Genomic DNA, 20,118 nt, shown 5'->3' with positions numbered 1-20,118 from the left:
TCTACTTGTTTCTTTTCTATAAAGGAAATGAAATTCTGTATCCTTGAAATTTATATTCTGAGACTATGTGTCCGTAGACTATATATCCTTAGACTAATCCATACACTACATAACCATAGACTATATATCTATAAACATATCCTTAAACTATATAAAATAAATTCGTTCGAAAGTATCCCCAGTCCATACAAACACAACTCCTCTCAAGTTGATCCTCATCATTAAAATCTCAATTTCCTCAAACATCTCCACTAAAACTATTCTTGGCCCGTTTCCAACATTCATCAATCCCTTTCATAAAAGATAGAAAAAAGAATTCTTTCTTCAAAAGACAAAAAAAAAAACATCAATCTTCGCGCCGAGAGATTTATCAAACAGATACAAGACATAAAAGACAAAATTTTTGAATTGTAATATAATACATATAGTGAAGAGTGAATAAACTTTCTAATTTTCCTCACATCTTATAGAGTGATGAGAGAAAGAAAAAAAACAACTTTCCCGATATATGATTTTCAATTTTTGGGTGATGATGTTCATTTCTTTTGAATGCATAAACAATTTTTATTGTATACATTATTATTACTCGAGATAGGTGTCAGCACCATCCGGAAGGTGAAAGTCTTCCAAGGAATCGGCGAAGGAGTGGTGGTGCACATATAGAGGGGCGAGAGGGCGCGGCTTGTCCAGACGCAATCTGTCCCGCCGACGACGACGATCATGTCGCCAAAGTTTATATTTCTTTTTGGATTCATCTGTCTACTTGCCGGTAAGTACAAAATATCATTGACTTACCCGCGTGTAACACGTTCGAAAGTTGAATCCACTCACCGCGCTCTCTCCCCTTTTGACCTTTGACCAACCCCACCGATTGCGCTACCACTTCTTCGAGCACCCCGGGACCATCCACTGTTTATACATATATATACGTCTATATACATATACATTTATATATAATACTACATATACTATATATACTATATATACAATATATACTATATATATATATATACTATATGCATATAAATTTATATAGACCATACACATAAATATATATATGTCGTAGGCGAAAAGGAAAATCCGTCGTTTAGCTTAATGCCTAGGCTTTAAGCTAAACGCGGGCGAATAGGAAAATTTTCATGTAAATGACAATTATTTTTTTAATCGCCTGAATTTGTTAGTCATTTAGCTTAATGCCTAGGCTTTAAGCTAAACGCCCAAAGAGCGCCAGGCGAATAGAAAAATTTGTATCAATTGATCCAGAATAAACAATGAAATTTCAATTAGTAATATAATAGAAAAAATCCAAATTAAAGACAAAAATATTTTTCACAAAATTGCAATAATTTATTGTAATTAATTGAAGCCAACTGAAAAGTCAACTAAGAATATTTAAAAGCAAAGAAAATAAACAAAGACTCATAAACAAAAAATTAGAAACGATTTTCAATTCAAAATACCTGCAATATAATATTATTAATAATTGAAATTTCATTACAATGTTTATTCTTGATCAATCGATACAAATTTTTCTATTCGCCTGGCGCTCTTTGGGCGTTTAGCTTAAAGCCTAGGCATTAAGCAAAATGACTAACGAATTCAGGCGATTAAAAAAATAATTGTCATTTACTTGAACATTTTCCTATTCGCCCGCGTTTAGCTTAAAGCCTAGGCATTAAGCTAAACGACGAATTTTCCTTTTCGCCTACGACATATACACCAAATCCAATTGATATTCAGGTGATATTACAGGTTTTCAAGTTGCTTTTACCCTTGGACTCGCTTTTCATTTATTCCAAAACGATTTTTTTCGTTTTCATTTTACCTTTTAGTTTCTTTACTTTTTTATAAAAAACTCATTTACTTTTATTTTATAAAATCATTTACTTTTATTTTTTAAATAAATTTACTTTCATATAAAAAACATATCTAAAAAAATTAATCTTGTTTTGATGCGGATTCCTCTAATTTGAATGTATATTTTCCTCTTAAACATATTCACTGTTAACTTAAAAGTATCATATTGCAACGAATTGATACCAAAAATGTATATCAACTTTATACTTTAAAGAAAACTGTGTTGTATCAAAAATAATAGTCTTTACTTAATAGGATTTTCCTCTCGCATATTATTTGACAATTATGGTTATGAACTCAAGAAAAGTTATTCTGCTACAATAGAACAAATATTTAAAAATTAAATAATTATAATTTATGATTAATAGTTAATTGCTCACATTAATTAATAACTTTATTTATTTATTTCACTTTAGTTCAATGTTTTTGACAGTAGAACCTCAAAAAAATTATTTTGTTTCATTATTAACTACCAAAGCGAATAAAAATATTTTACATTCAAAAATGAAATATTTTTGTTTTAAGAGGAAAAATTGAGAGAATATTAGAAGAGGATTTTTCCTCAAAATATGAGATTACTTTTTTTATGGTGTAACATTGCACTAAAATTACTTTTTAAAATTTTTTAATTTTTCCAAATTATTTAAATAGGTGTGATCTTTTAGTGATCTTTGAAGTTTTGAACTATTTAATCTAGTACTGAAAAAAAAATTCTTTAATTCAAATAAACGACTAAATGTCTATTAAAATAAATAAAATGGATTAAATAAACATTCATTTGCTTTAAATAATTTTTATTTAAATAGCAATTAAATCGTATTTACTTCAAATACAAAAAATTCAAATCCTGAAATTACTGGTTCAAATACAATTTATTTGATTTAAATAAAAATTATTTTACACAAATAAACATTTATTTCACCTATTTTATCTATTTTAATATAGACAAGTAGGTAATTGTTTATTTAAATCAAATAAATTTTTGCTTCATTGTGACTTTGATGAAGTTTGCAACTTTTATGATCTTAGATATAGAGGAAAAAGTATTTTCTAAAGCAGACTTTTCTAAACTTTTGTATAAAATTTTTACAAAGTTTCTTGATGCAACATTTCTAAGAGCAACATTTTTAAACAAAAAGTTTATTATTTTCCTTTCAAAAAAAAATATAAATTCTACTTAAATCTTGATCATAAACGTTGTGAACTTCATCTACTTAACTTTGAACCCTTTGAATAATTATGAATTTATTTTTCAAAATTATTTTTATTGATATTTAATGTCAATTTGATTCTCAATTTTTAGGACTTTTTTTATTGGATCAGTGTTATTTTATGAAATAGGTGAAAAGTTGGATTTTTTTTCTAAAAATTAGTGATAAAAAAATTAAATAAAGTTATATGCAGACTGAGTACTTTGTATCTATTGAAATTCGAAGCAAATTTGAAGTTTAAAATGATTGTTTTTGAGATTGATTAAGATTATAATTTCAAATTTGTATTGTTTATAATTTTTATAGATTGAAATTCAGGTCAACTGAATTTGAGCTTAATTAAATTATTTGTAATAAATAAATATTTGGCAATCCTATTTTTAATAATAAATAGAAAACAAACGATTTTTTAATTTAAAAAAATTGTTTAAATTAAAAAAAAAAAATTTTTATGTTTAAAACTCAAAATTGGTTTTCAATTAAAACTGAATTTTTTAATTTAATATTGTTTTACACAGTGTTAGATCAATTAGAATACATTTAATTTTTACTTTTATTAACCAATAAAACAGCTATTATAACTAAGCTTTATTAGCAATTTTAATTGCTGAATACCTCATTTAAATGAAATTTAAATTATTGTCAATTTTAATTGCCAATAACTTTAATTAAATGTAAATTTTTATCAATTTTAATAGCTAATAATTTAAAGTTTAATTTTAATTTAATCCGTATTGGTAAAAAAAAATTCCCTGCCTACAGGAATTACATACATTTTGCTTTAAAATACAAAAATTCTTCAAACCTATTAACCAGTTTTTCCATAATTATTTTTTGCTCGTTCTGCATAATAACTTCTTTCACTCCTTTGTTAATACAAACGTCGACGCCACGATTTGTGAAGATAACGACGAATTACGTTGTAAAACATTAATAACCGTAATAACTTGTCATAATGGACAACTAAACATTCATCATAAATGACATTGAAAAATCATTATTATACCTTCAATAAGGAAGTCTTCAATATTTCTCCTCACTTGTTAAACTTAATAGACAATATAGTCAAGATCACTTGTCTGTCTGACAATAAACTGATGATGAAGAAGATAGATTTTCCTCTTCACATATTTGACCACTTTTTTTCTTTTCTCATTTTTACTTCATTTTCCATCTTTCGAAGTTGAACACTATTTTCTTTTTATTCTTCTTGATTATGAAGATTTATAAAATATTCTTGTATACATTAGGAAATGGAATATAGATGAATTCTTTAAAATTTGGATTTCTTTTTTTCCTTCGCAAAGAGAAGGGGAAGTGCTTCTTTATAGGAGTAAAAAGAAAAATGAATGGAACTTGCAAAATGATGTATTAAGTGAGAGAAATTATTTTCTGCTTCTTTAATAAATGAGAGGACCAAACAATAATATATAGTTATAGGTCAAGGTTTGGCAACTCTTTCTTATATGATTGTACTCTAGTATTCAAGTAAGGAATAATAAATCTTCTCTAATTCGGGTCCAGTTATATGCGGATGTTGTTTTTCGTTTCAAAAATAAAGGATGATATAAATTCAAGTTCAGTGAATAATGTTCATTGTTTATTTATATTTATTTATTATTTATAATGTGCTCCTTTAGCTTCATTTGATCTTTTATTCACACAATTTTTCCGAGGATATCAAATTGAGACAAGAAACAAATCAAAATGTTGCTTCGCAACACTTTTGATTCGTTTTTTGTCTCAATTTGATATCCTTAGAAAAGTTGTGGTATCATCTGCTAAACTTGAAATCAACTTTTCTCTTTTTTTAAAGTAGAAACAAAAATAAAAACAGACGAACATTTATTAAAACTACTTTTCATGTCACCGATTTTCTTTATTATCTATCACCTTCTTCTTATTCCGTTTGTTTTTATACTTCTTTCTTTGGTTCCTCTGGTCGTGGTTCTTTGTTTGTTTTATCTTGTTCATCATTAGCATCTCCTCCTTGTTCGTCTGATTTTTATTTTTTTTCTACTTTATCTTGTTCTTATGATTTATCTTCTTCTGTCTTATCTTGTTAATCGTCTTCTTATTCCTCTGTTTTTAGTTCTTTAACTATTGTATCTTGATTATTTTTTTGTTCATCAATTTTTTATCTCGTGTTTTACTTTGTGCATCTTCTTTTATTTTACTTGGAACATATTCTTCTTTATTTACTTGTGGTTCTTGAACTGTTTTATCTTGATTGTCATCTTCTTGTTTATCAATTTTGTTTGCTTCCTACATTTTATTTTGTACATCTTGTTCATTTGCTTGATGTTCTTCAACTGTTTCATTTTGATTATTTTTATTTTTATTATCATCTTCTTGTGAATCAGTTTTTTTATCTTCTTCTGTTATATTTGGTGCATCTTCTTGATTATCTGTTTGTGATTCATCAACTGTTTTATCTTGATTGTTATCATTTTGTTCATCAGTTTCTTTATCATTCTCATGTTTACTCTGTTCATCATCATCTTTTTCATTTGCTTATGATCCTTTTGTGTTTTTTATCTTCTTCTGTTTTATTTGGTGCATCTTCTTGTTTATCTGTTTGTGCTTCTTCAACTGTTTCATCTTGATTCTTATCATCTTGTTCATCAGTTTTTGTCTCCTTTTCTTTTTTACTTTGTACATCATCATCTTTTCCATATGTTTATGATCCTTTGTGTATTCTATTCAGTTCCACATCATTTTCTTTTTGTTCATCAAACTTTCGTACTTCTACGTACTTCTACCAAAATACCAAAAAGACAATTTTCACAAACAGGAAAAAAACAAATTACAACCCTTATGAAGACAAGACAGTTTCACGCGATTGTTGCGCGACAATCGCGGAAAACGACGAGCAAGAGATTTCCGCATGAATGGAAAAACTCGAGACAAAGGATAATTGGAAATTTCAGAAATTAAGTATATAGATAATACGAAAACAGGAATTACCTTTGACGATAGCGAGAGATGAAAAGGCCGAGAGAGAACCTACTTTAGAGAACCACTGTTGCTTCTCTCCCTCCCTCCCCCCGTTGCCCTGACATTTCCAAGACTTTCTACTTCTATGGGAGTTCGGTGACCTCCGCGTTCCTCTCTTACGTCTTTTGCAAATGTGTGCATATTTTTTCCATTTTCAATGCTATTATCTCTCACTTACTTTTGTCAAATCATCTTAATTCTTATATACGTATATACATTTCTCGTCGCGAAAAAATCCTTGAATTCAACTTCTTACATAAATTTATGTATAATGTATACAAATACAATTATAAATAGGTCATCAAACCTCTTGCACTTTCTCCCCTCTATAAAAGTACCTACTTAATTTACACTTTTAACAAGTTTTCGATTTTTACTAGATCAATTTTCATTGTTGAGAATTTTCTATGAGAAAAAAAATTGTTTCATATAAAATTTCATTTATTTATCATTTTATCAATTTATTTATTACTATTATTAATACTTAATATAAATTATATACCAATGGCTGTTTTAAAATTCAAAATTCTAAATGAATAATTTTTTCGTATAAAATAATTTCAGTGGCTTAGTAAACTACTTCAGATTTTAATAGAAATTTTTTTCTGAATTTCTAGTGACAGTAAGAGCCCAAGATGACGATGGGGGTGAAGGTGGAGACCCAACTGCAGAAGAACTCTGCCACGACAGGCCAGGGGATGAATACTTTCGTTTAAGTACAGATGGAGATTGTCGAGATGTTGTGAGGTGAGTTAAATGTTATACATCTATCTATCTATATATATATATATATATAAACATATAAACTGAAATATCATTCAAGCCTGACTTGCATATATTGTGTCCCAAATTGCCTTAAAAGTAGACTTTAATTTCTCCTACAAAGTGAAAGAGAATATATTAGAACTATTAGCTAATCTTAACTGTTTAACTTTCATTAGAGATTTTGAAATCTCAAACTTAGATCGTATATACATTTTTTTTTATTATCACTATATACATGTTCCTTTTTACTGTTTCATTTAAATTTTTTTCTAATTTTTTTTATGATCTTCTTTTCTCTATTTTTTTTTCTCTTTTCAAACGAGATTTTTCGTTTCTTTGTTCTACTTGTAATTTTAATTTTAATTAATTAAATTTCAGTCGTACACGTAAATTTTCAATTAACTTTTTAATTAATTTCATTTAATTTTTGCATTTGTTAGTTTAATTGTACTTTTCTTTAATCTATTTTAGTATTTTGTTATTATCTTTCGATAATTAAAAACATCATTTTTTTCTAAACATTTTCAAGCAACTTTGAATTATTATTTATTCTTTCTAAATTTGAATTAGTAAAAATGTTTATTAATTTTATGACTGCCTTTTTTGCTTTTCGATTAGTAAATTTTAGTAATAAGTAGTAATTTCTACTAATTTATTATTAAAATTGTTATTTATTGATTCAAAAGCAAAAACTCAGTCAGTAATTCAAATTAGTAAAAATTTTTAGTTTTTTACTAATTCAAATTTAGAGTTAATTATTTATTATTCACTTATTAATTATTTATTTCTTACTTATTTAATATTTACTTATTAATAATTTATTTCTTACTTATTTAATATTCACCTATTAATTATTTACTTTTTCACTTATTTAATATTTACTTATTGTTTATTTATTACCTATCTATGTATTGTTTATTATTAACTTATTGTTTATTTATTACTTATCAATAATTTATTCTATTTATTTTGAATCTATTCTTAATTATAGAATATAATACCTAATAATTTTAAATCACTGATGTATAAATTTTTAAAAATTAATTTTTTGTAAAATTTTATATTCACGTTTGGAATAAATTAAAAAAAAGCGTAAATTTGATTCATGGAATAGCAATCAGAGTTCTCAAATATTTTCCATTTAACCGAAGTCATGTAAAATTATAATTTCACCATAGTTTGAAAGCGGTAATTCTCTGTAGTAGAGTATTGGTAAAGGATATCTGAATCTTATAGACTAGAAGTGTGTCTGGTTTTTTTTGCCAAACTGCCTTACATAAAGTAATAACTAGGCGAATACAGTTGATATAATTGAACTCTCTCATAAAATTACTAAAACTATCCTAACTGGTTTTGCCACCGTTTTTTTTTCAATAGTTTTTCTATCACGATTTACATTATAAATTATCATATAAAACAATTCTTATGAGAAAAAGAAAAATTAATTTTATTCAAATCCTTCGTTATTTTCGATTAATTATTAATATTATTCCTAATATTATTATTCATAGTTTTATTTATAATTTTACTTACAAAAAAAGATTAAAAATGCGTAGAAATTAATTTTTTTAATGAATTTATAAATAATTATGTTAATATTTTATTTTAATAAAAATTACAATAAATAAAAATTATATTAAGATTCTTTGTGTGTAGAATATTTTTAAAATAACGCTGGTCATAGTTTTTTATTCAGTACACCTGAGCACATTAGTTTCAATCAAGTTTTTAAATTTAATTTCATTATACTCTCAATCACAAAATAATGATACCGTATTTTTAGAAAAACCAGTTTTCCCTTTTAACAGAATTCGTAAAATATATAAAACTCCTATCTTAATTATATTTTTATTCAAAGAGAATGTTACTTCATTTTTCCTTTCCTAACTTCATTTTAATACATGAATTTAACTTCAAAACAAAAATGTAGAAAACTGACTCATTTCCTAAAATTTTCAAAAATATTCCCACCCAAAAAAAATGTATTTAACATACTCTATTCTATAATTAAAAATTAAAAGACTAAAAAACTTTCAAAAATAATTTAAAATTTCAAAACTAACTTAAATTTTAAAAAAATAAATTTAATAATTTCTTTTTCATTAGAATTCTTTTTTAAATTTTTAAACAGTAAATAACGGCACTTGACATGAAAAATTATTGTAATAACGGTATAAATGATGTACTTAATTAGAAAAAAGGACACGAGGAAAAGTAATCAGGATGCAATTCTGTTAGGATATTTAGGTTCAAGGCGATCGACTTTTAAAACAAAGTCGAGATCGATGTCAGATGAGTCTCCCCAGTGACTCAGGTACATGTTCAAGGTCCCGCGATAGTTAAAATAAAAATAAAAATGCAATAAAAAAAAGCAATGAGTTTAAACGAAAATTTCAAAGGAACATTAAAAGAAATGCAAAAGATATTAAAATAAAGAGATAAAACAAAATGATAAAAAGATAGAACAAAATAATAAAGAAATAAAGCTTCTTTTGAGGGGAAGCAAAATGAATTGTTTATGAATAAATAATAATAATAAAATAATAAAAGGACAAAAAATAATAAACGGATTAAAATAATAATAAAAAAATAAAACAAAATAATGAGTCATAAAAACTGATAAAGAGTTACAACTGCATTTTGAAAAAGAATTCACTGGGCTTTAAAAAAAAAAATTTAAATTGCAAAATATTGCAAAGAGAAATTTTTTCTCTTCCCTTTATTTTACGAGAAAAATAAATTGAGGATCGGAATCTTAATTAAAAAAGAAATATCTTCTCTTTTGTCTGAATATTAAATCTCTCTGAAAATAACGTTTCCACTATCAAATACCGGATGCAGCGTAAAGAAACGGATATAATGCGTCTTGCATACGTTAACTTGTGTCTATAAATAAAATCAAATACAATTTTCTTAATTTACAAACGAGACTTAATTTAAATTTCTTATATTTTTAAATTTTCTCCAAATATTTTCCAACTTCCTTTTAGCTAGCTTTTCAAATTTTTATTTTATATCTTTGATCTAAATTTCCTTTTTTTTCATTTCCCTCTATCATTCGTTTTATTTCCTTCCATCTATTTATTTTCGTTTTCTATTCTTTTTTTTTTCTTTTTTTCAAGTTTCTTCCATTTCTTTTTTCAATTTCTGTTCCTGAATCGTCAGAATTCATTAAAAACAAAAATCGAATCTCTGTATCCGTAAAAATTGATTATCTTCTTTTTCTTAAATGAATAATTTATCAATTAGAGGATTTCCAATTTAATTAATTCCACAAGGTAACCTTGATACAATGTATATAGAGAAACAAACTTAAAACTCGTCTGGACTTCCTAATTTTCATAAAAATTTAATTTTTCGTGAGATGAAGTCAGATCGTAGCACGATTCGAAAATCTAAAACCAATACGTTTTCAATTTCCTTAATGTGTTTGCAGTAAATTTTGAGGGATAAGCTTTGAAGATTTTCATTCCTCCTTCTATATATAACGTATCAATCATTATATAGATAATTTCCATTTGCTTTCTAAATTAATTGATCACGTTGATTCGATTTAAAAATAAATTGAAGAGGAAAAATTTTGATTTTACTTGAAAAAAATCAATTTTTTCCCAACGAGAAGAAATCATATAAAAACAGTCGATTTTTAAAGTAGAAAATTTTTATCTTTTCTATTTTACTGAATAATTTATTTGACTAATTTTTATTTGAATGAAATAAACGAATTTCTATAGAGGAATAATTTAAACCAAATATTTACTTAATTGAATTTTCACTTGACTTAATTTTGTTTTCGAGCAAATTTTGTCAAATAAAAAATCGGCGAAATAAATTTCGTTGATTTTTTATTTGACAAAATTTCTAATCGACCGAATTTTTATCTATTTTTCCCTTGTAGCAATTTTTATTCAATAAAATTTTTTACTTTACGAATTTTTCTGTTGACGAAATTCTTGAACGATCAAATTTTTACCTGAACTTTTCTTTAGATTCTTATTCAATGAAATTTTTTACTTCACTGATTATTCAGTTGACGAAATTTCTAATCGACTACATTTTTACTTGACCGATTTTCCCTCTGACGAAGTTTCTATTTAACGAAATTTTTACTTGACTGATTTTCCACCTGAAAATTCCTACTCGATCAAATTTTTAACGAAAATTTGCCAAAATTTAACCAAATAAAAATTCGAATGTAAATTTCATCAAATGGAAATTGGGTAAAATAAATATTCAATCAAATGAATCTGTTAAGTAAAATTTGATTTAATTACATAGTGATTTGGTAAAATGCAAAATTGATTAATTGAGAATTCGGTTGAATGGAAATTCAGACAATTTGGTCAATATTTAATAAAATAAAAATGTTTTCAATTTTAAATACTGTCAAATGGAAATTTAGCCAAATTTAAATTCGGTTGCAGAAAAATTCGACTAACTAATAATTCATCCAATTGGAAACAAAGTTACATGAAAATTTAACCAAATATAATTTCGGTTAAATAGAAATTTAATAGATTCAAGATTTATTTTTTCACTCTTTTTCTCATATTTTCAGTTTTTTTAAATTTGTTTACTTTCCCATTTTTTTGTTCATTATTCGAGAACTCTGATTCCACTTTTCATTGTTATAAACAAATTGAGAAAAAATTCCCATTTTGCTTCGAATTTAAAAGCAATAGAAAAAAAATAAAATGTTATGAAATGAGAGGTGAAGAATTTCCTCATAAAATACGAGATAGTAAAGGTAAGAGTTATGGACTTTAGGTGCGACAAAGCATCTGAGATTGGAGTAACGAGGCTGGCCACAGTGAAGTGTCCAACTGGTCTTGCTTTTGATATTGACAGGCAGACTTGTGACTGGAAGACCAACGTCAAGAACTGCGATACACTCGAAAGTAAGAAGCATATTATTTATTATTTTAATTAAGCTCCTTTTCCTTTTTTCCCCCTTCAGGTGTACAAAATCCGGCCTGAAGCCAATCACGTGTCCCAGTGGATTGGCCTTTGATTTGGACAAACAAACCTGCGACTGGAAGGGCAAGGTCACCAACTGTGACAAGCTCGAGAGTAAGTGACGCACGGGGAACAAAAAAAAACAACAAAAAAACCGGCCCTCGTTCTCCAGGTCCTCTTACGTCTCAAATCTCTATTTTTAAAAATGATCTCTCCAATTACTTCCGAATTTCACCGTTCGTTCTTTTCTTCGAAGCACATTTCTTATTCATAAAAAAAATCATTTTCTTCGCGATATCAGTGAAAAAAAATACAAATAAAATAAATAAATAATTTGATTTTATAATCAAAAAAATAATTAATCATACCGGCTGAAAAAGTTCTATAGAATTTCACTAGAATGATTCTATATGAATTCTAGTGAATATTCTATAGAATTTCACTAGAACGACTCTATAGAATTTATACATGAATTTTACTAAATTTTAATGATTTTTAATTAGAAAGAATATAAATTTCGTGAAATATTTTTTTTAACATTATATCATTGTCTGGTTACTACAGGGCTCGAACTAGGTTCGTAAATCCTGTAAAGGTCCGTAAATTTGATTCAAGTCGGTAAAAATCAGTTTTTTTTTAAAAAAAAAAAGGTCCGTAAAGTCCGTAATTTTATTAAAAAAGGACAAAAAGTTCGTAAATTGTACAATATATTGTGGAGAATTTTAGAGAATTTACAAATGTTGCAGAAATTCAATTATTTTCAAAAGAAATAAAATTCTTCTCCAAAATTCAATTATGATCAAAAATTCTTGTCAAAATTTCAATTATCTTTAGAAATAATAAAATTCTTTTCCAAAATTCAATTATTTTCAAAAATTTTAATAAAATTCTTGGCAAAATTTCAATTATTTTCAAAAAATTTTTTAAATTCTCGTCAACATTTCAATTATCTTTGGAAATAATAAAATTCTTCTCCGAAATTCAATTATTTTCAAAAATTTTAATAAAACTCTTGGCAAAATTTCAATTATTTCAAAAAAAATTTTTTAATTCTCGTCAAAATTTCAATTATCTTTAGAAATAATAAAATTCTTCTGCGAAATTCAATTATTTTCAAAAAATTTAATAAAATTCTTCTCAAAATTTCAATTATTTTCAAAAAATTTTTTAAATTCTTGTCAAAATTTCAATTATCTTTAGAAATAATAAAATTCTTCTCCGAAATTCTATTATTTTCAAAAATTTTAATAAAATTCTTGGCAAAATTTCAATTATTTTCAAAATTTTTTTAAAAATTCTTGTCAAAATTGCAATTATCTTTAGAAATAATTAAATTCTTCTCCAAAATTCAATCATTTTCAATAATTTTAATAAAATTCTTGGCAAAATTTCAATTATTTTCAAAAAATTTTTAAAATTCTCGTCAAAATTTCAATTATCTTTAGAAGTAATAAAATTCTTCTCCGAAATTCAATTATTTTCAAGAGCTATAAAATCCTTCGCAGAAATTTAATTATGTTAAAAAATTGCAAAATTCTTCTTAGGAATTCAATTATTTTCATAAACAATAAAACTGAATCCAGAATTTCAATTATTTTTAATAGAATTTTAATCGAATTTCTTGGAAAATGTAATTATTCTTAAAAATTTTATTAAAAATCGTCGAAAGAATTCAATTATTTAAAAATATGTTGGTAAAATTCTTTATGACAATTTTGAATTTTAAGAAACATTCATCTATTCAATAAATTATTCATTATTCAATTATTTGAAAATTTGTTGATAACGATTCTTTAAGGTTTAAGGGAATTTAATTTTAAGAAACATTGAATTGTTTAATAAATAAATTATTTATTTTTGTATTTAAATAATTGAATTCCCGTAGAATTTTCTAATATAAATTCATTTAAAAATGAATTTCAGTTTAAATTTAAGATAATAATTGAATATTAAAAGCAATATAGCGTGAATTTTAGGAAATAATTGAATTTTGAAATTAATTTTTTTGAAAACGTGTAATAAAATTTTTTTTTATATTATTTAATTAATAATTAATATTAATTTTATATTATATTTAATTGAAGAATTTACAAATAATTGAAATTTTGTGAAATTGAATATTGTAAATAAATGAATTTGGAAATTGTCAGAGAGCCTTTTCGAAAATTAATTAATTTAAAGAAGAATTTTTGTTAAAAATTCTTGAAAATAATTTTGAAGAAGTACAATATTCATAGAATATAAAATAATGATTTTATCAATTTGCCATTTTTAATTATTATAAAACATGAAGAAATCGAGCATGAAGTGTTCGATTTCTTTATGTTTTATAGTTTAGAAAAAATTTAATTTATACAACTAACAATATTATATACAATTTTTTTTCTGTTTAATTGAAAACCACTAAAATTTAGTTGAATTCATGTAGAATTTATTTTATAGAATTTATTTAATTTATTTATTTTTAGAATTTATTCCTATAGAATGATCCTAGTGAAATTATATATAACTTTTTCAGCTGGACAAGAAAACAAACAAAAACTCTATAAATTTTACGAGAAAAAATATTTAAGCTTCTAAATTGTTAGACTTTACTAAAATTCTCTGCGTAATTAAAAAGAGCTTCTTTTTCTAATTTTATCCATTTCACTCAATTTCCATTATTTCTTTCAATTTTCTTATATATTCGCATTGCGAAGTAATTTTTCTTTTTCTATTCTTAGAAATGAAATCAAGTTGCTTTATTAAAAAGAAATGAAGTCTCCGATAGATTATCGATTTGTTTTAATTATTTTATAATTCCTCGACAGGAATGAGAAGTAAAGAGAGAGAGAAGAATAAAAATGCACTTCGTAAAAATAGGACGAACTCGTGTATTGGAAATGTCATTTAAATAATAGAGAACGGAGGATCGGAAAATTCGGTCCGAAAATATAGACTCGCGCCGTAGCACGCACATTATGTATAAAAAAATACGACGACTAACTTCACAGACATTCGATATGAAAGGACGCGTTGCGACGAGGAAATCAAAGAAAAAAATGCTAATTTAATCCTCGACACATCGCGATCCTTTCGTTAAAAAAAAAAGAATTTTTCTAAAAATAAGCTTCTCCACCAAAGCAAATTTATTCCTTGGGCTATAAAAACTATATGCACAACTAACAAATTAATAATGCACTTTACGCTTTTCCTCCGTGGCCTTTTTTTTAATTTCTTACACTATTTTTAGACTAATTATAAATTCACTCAATTTAAAAAAAAAAACTATTTCGCAAAACTTTCCTACAAACTGATAAGCGCTTTTTAAAAGGTTAATACGTTTTCATCTAATTTTCCAATACAAGAATTTCCACATGAGAAAATTATAATTAAACTTAAATATCCATTTGGCAGAAATCAATATTCATTCTTACTTTATAATTAACTAATGAAACAATTAAAAATGAATAGATATTTATTACTCAAATCTTAACGAATATTGAATTAATTAATCAATTAAGTATTAAATGGATTATTTAATTATAGTCAATTAAATATTAATTAAAATAAAAAATTAAATTAATTAATCAATCAAATATATGTATTTTAAATTGATTATAATTCATTAAATTACAATGAATATTAAATTGATTATAATCAATTAAATTCCAATAAATATTAAATTGATTATAATCAGTTAAATTCCAATCAATATTAAATTGATTATAATCAATTTAATTCCAATGAATATTAAATTGATTATAATCAATTAAATTCCAATGAATATTAAATTGATTATAATCAATTAAATTCTAATGAATATTAAATTGATTATAAACAATTAAATTTCAATGGATATTAAATTAATTATAATGAATTAAATTAATTATAATAAATTAAATTAATTATAATGAATTAAATTAATGTTAATTTAATTAATAAATATTAAATTAATTATAATTAATTACATACCAATGGATATTAAATTAATTATAATTAATTACATACCAATGGATATTAAATAAATTATTATCAATTAAATTTCATTCCAGTAATTAAATTAATTATGATCAATTAAAGCAAATGGATGTATAATCAATAAGTAATTAACGAATATTTTATTTATTAATTAATTAATCATTAAATAGCACTCGGTGATGGGAAAAATACTAATTATTGTTTAATAATGACTTTTCTCTGGACTTGGCAAAAATTCACATTGTTAATTAACTATTATTCATTTCTACTCGTTTACTCTGTATTTTTATGTTCGTATCAGTTCGTATATATCTTCGCTGTGAAATTGCGTGAAAGTGTGACTGGTTGCCTATAGGCTTGTGCGTTTATATACAGTAAATACTTTCTAGACTTTTAATTTCTGTTTCCATTTTACTTCACTTATTGGATATTTTACAATTTTTTGCCTCAAAATTGTTTCATATTTTTCGTATTGAGAAGAAGTTGAAAATTTTTTTTTAAATTTTTTATAACAATAGTAATAATAAACAGTAATATTAATATTATTAGCAACAATAATATTATTTAATATTTAATTTTTTTAAATTTTTTAAATTTTTACAATTTTTTTATAAATAAAAATTTCATAAAAATTTTATAAATAAAATAATATTACAATTTTTAGTCTCGAAAATTTTTAATATTACCATTGTTATAAAAAATACAAATGAAAATGAAGATAATTTGCAAATTTTTTTTTACTTCGACAAATATGAAACAATTTCAAGGTAGAAAATTACAAACATATTTTACATATACAGAAAAATTATAGCAAGAAAAAGTTTTTGTCGATTTAAAGAAATCAGTTGTTTTGACTTGTTTCTTCGATTGAAAATTAATTTTTCCTAGATTCAAAGAGAATTTATTTTGATTAAAAGCAATTTTTTTTTATTTAGGTATAAATAATTTATTTGTTTCTTGGTGTTTAACTGAAATTTTCTTTGAAAATTTAAATATGTTGACATTGTAAATAAATAAACAAATAAATAAAAGAAAAATTTATTTTGAATGAAACAAAACGAGTCGGAGAAACAGATTTCTTGAAATTGAGAAAAACTTTTTTCTGGGTGTAAAATAAAATATAATTACAAACAATAGTTAATAATAAAAATAATAATTTTGTATTACTATTAATTATTATTAACTACTATTTGTTATTATTTTATCACTTACAATATTTAGTGATTTATTATAATTAATTAATTCATTAATATTATTAATAATACTATAATTATAATTAATTATTAATTTCATCCAATTTTGAAAAATTTAACAATTCACATTCGTTTTGAAAAATCAGAAACAGATTTTCCTCTATAAAATTTCATTAAGAAAAAAATGCATTTACTGTATAATAAACCGAAAATCTCTTTCATTCTGACTTTTATCGCTCTTTCTCTAAATATAAAAAAGTAGTTTTTTTGCCCCCTTTTTTTGCACTTCTCTTTTTTTCTTGAGTAGGATTCCTCAGAGAGATTGAATTGTAAAGTGAGAGAAAGAGAGAAAGAAAGAGGCCTTGTGAAAAAGGCACTCTAGTTTCATACCTCTTTGTACTTGATTTCAAATTCAACAGAGTGTAGACCTCTCTTTTCAAGAGTGGATAACTCGTTTCTCGCATCTGCAGTTTCGCTTGGACGATTCGTCCTGGTTGCTCACTGACTCGCTCGCATATATATAGAGATATCTTATAAACAAACACTCATTCCATCATCATAAAAATTATTTTCCTCATTTATACACTCTTCATCGAATAAGATATCTTGTAACAGGAGGAGAAATACTTTCTGATGTGTGTAATGTACATTATAAGACTACTTTCGCTTGCTCTTCACCCTGTTTATATGCGCGCCTTTCGCAGAATTCAATAACGAGAATCTCCCCTGAGGCAATGACATCACTCACACATAAATGCATTTTATGAAAAAAAAAAAAAATAAGAAAAAAAAAATTCCATATCCCACATCATTATGAAATCAAGATATAAACCAAATTCCACATTTCATTTCACTTTTACGCGCTTTCTCCGAAACTTACATAAAAGCCTTTTCACCATTAAAAAACAAATTCCAATTGAATGTTAATTTACAAATTTTTTTTCCTGTATATGGATTATCTCAAATTTATGGCTCAGTTCTATTTTCATTAACGAGAATTTTCGTAAATATCTATTTATTTGTGTCAAATTATTAAACAAAAGAAATTTTTATTCCGCACACAACTTAAGTAAATAAAAAATTAAGATTACGTGAAATAGAAATTTTTTTCCAGAAAATTCGATTAAATACAATTTTTATTTTTTAGTAGAATTTTTATGTAATGAAATTTTCATTAACCCCTTAACTGTTTGAGGAAAATACAACATGATTGTCCCAAACTGCCCAGCGGAATCTGATACTTCTTCAAATAGTATAATATATTTATATTATAACTAATTATTCAATTATTTTCTAAAATATCATTAATGACCCTTATAATTTCTTATAATATTGATGTAAAGAAAAATATCTATCAATTTATAAACAAATTATATTTATTTTGAGTGATAGTGAATACGACCCACGGGTGGGTCGGAAACAGTTATGGCCATACTTTCTCACGACCCACCCGTGGGTCGGAAACAGGCAACGGGTTAAGTAGATTTTTTACTACGCAAATTTTTCTTTAGCAGAATTTTCATTTAGTAAAATTTTCATAAAGTAGAATTTTTATTTTCGAAAATCTTTTTTTAGCAAAATTTTCGTCTATTAGAATTTTTACTTTGGAAAATCAGGGTTACCACAAAAAATTTAATTTTGTTTTTCTCTGACTTTTCCCTGATTTCGAGAAAGAATTTTGAATTTTCCCTGTCACTAACGAATATTCTGATTTACTCTAAAAATGATTAGAAACTCAAAGAAATGTTCTAATATTTGCCAATTTCTTTAATTGTAAAATTATTCGAAAACAATTGTTTTATTTTATGTTATTCCTAACTTCTTTGAATTTATTTTTATTATTTAAAATCAATTATTATTTTCTAGAATTTTTAACTAAAATCTTTTAAATTTCTTTAAATTCTTTTCTTTTTTTTTTTTCTTTTTTTTTTTTTTTTTCTTTCTTTTCTTTTCTTTTAAATTTTTTTTAAATCTTTTAAATTTCTTTTAATCATTTATTATTTAAAAGAACGAAAAATTTAGATTTCCAAAAATTTGAATTTGAAACCTTTTTAAAATTCAATTATTTCTAAAAATCCATGCTATAATGTTTTTAATATTAAATTATTATCTAAAATTTTAACAGAAATTCATTTTTAAATAAATTTTTATTAAAAAATTCTACGAGAATTCAATTATTTAAATACAAAAATAAATAATTGAATTTTATAACAATTTTTGAAAATAATTGAAAACTTTTTGAAGAATTTTATTAAAATTTTTAAAAATAATTGAATTCCTGAGAATTTAATTAATAATTTACGAAAATAATTGAGAATTCATGCAACGGATTTTATTAAATTTTGTTTAAATAATTGAATTCATACGAAGAATTTTATTAAATTTTGTTTAAATAATTGAAATTTTGACAAGAAGTTTATTAAAATTTTTGAAAATAATTTCATTCTTGAGAAGAATTTCGCTACCTATATTTATAAAGACAATTTAATTATTGACGAGAATTTAAAAAAAAAATTTAAATAATTTAATTTCTGCAAAATATTTTTTACTTTTCAAAAAAATTGAATTCTTGTGATAGATTTTGATATTTATGAAAATAATTGAATTTTGTAAAAGAATTTTATTAAAATTCCTTAAAATAATTGATTTTATGGGGAGAATTTTGTTGTTTAACAAGATAATTGAATTCTTTTGCAGAATTACTTAAATTTTTTTTGAAAATAATTGATTTCCTGAGACGAATTAAAAAAGTTATTTATGAAAATATTTTAATCATTGCAACGAATTTTATTATTTTATTAAATAATTAAATGTTTCTTAAATTTGAAATCTTTCGTCAAGTTTTAATAAAATGTTTAAGAATAACTGCATTTTTCGAAGAATTTATTTAAAATTGTTTTCAAAATATTTAAAATTCTGTCGTGAAAATAATTGAATTCCTAAGTGAAATTTTATTATTTATGAAAATAATTGAATGTTTTCGTAGAATTTTATCAAAAACTTTTTTCAATAATTAAATTTTATGAAAATAATGAATATTGAAAATTATTTGAAATGCGAAAAACTTGTACAAATAATTGAAATTTTTCAAAGAATTTTATTTAAATTTTTTGAAAATAATTCAATTTTTGGCGAAAAATATTTCTATTTATAAAGATAATTGAATTCTTGACGAAATA

The 20,118-nt window shown here is 24.0% G+C and overlaps 1 protein-coding gene across 2 annotated transcripts in view; it reads left to right on the top strand.

Annotated features, from left to right (window-relative positions):
- The first annotated feature begins 634 nt into the window (after window positions 1-634).
- Window positions 635-20,118, top strand: part of LOC122501077 (chitin deacetylase 1-like) — a 31,238-nt gene continuing 11,754 nt past the window's right edge. The window contains exons 1-3 of one of the 2 annotated variants that reach the window (XM_043610327.1): window positions 635-769; window positions 6,683-6,812; window positions 11,788-11,900. In XM_043610327.1, the coding sequence (XP_043466262.1) occupies window positions 721-769; window positions 6,683-6,812; window positions 11,788-11,900 (292 nt within the window). In that variant the 5' untranslated portion in view covers window positions 635-720. Of the gene's footprint in view, window positions 770-6,682; window positions 6,813-11,597; window positions 11,729-11,787; window positions 11,901-20,118 lie in introns of both variants that reach the window. The other variant, XM_043610326.1, reaches the window with a different exon arrangement.

The sequence above is a fragment of the Leptopilina heterotoma genome, unplaced genomic scaffold (genome assembly GCF_015476425.1).
Source record: "Leptopilina heterotoma isolate Lh14 unplaced genomic scaffold, ASM1547642v1 Lhet_199, whole genome shotgun sequence".
Taxonomy (NCBI): domain Eukaryota; kingdom Metazoa; phylum Arthropoda; class Insecta; order Hymenoptera; family Figitidae; genus Leptopilina; species Leptopilina heterotoma.
The sequence above is the reverse complement of the archived record's forward strand: the minus strand, read 5'-3'. Positions and strand labels throughout refer to the sequence as shown.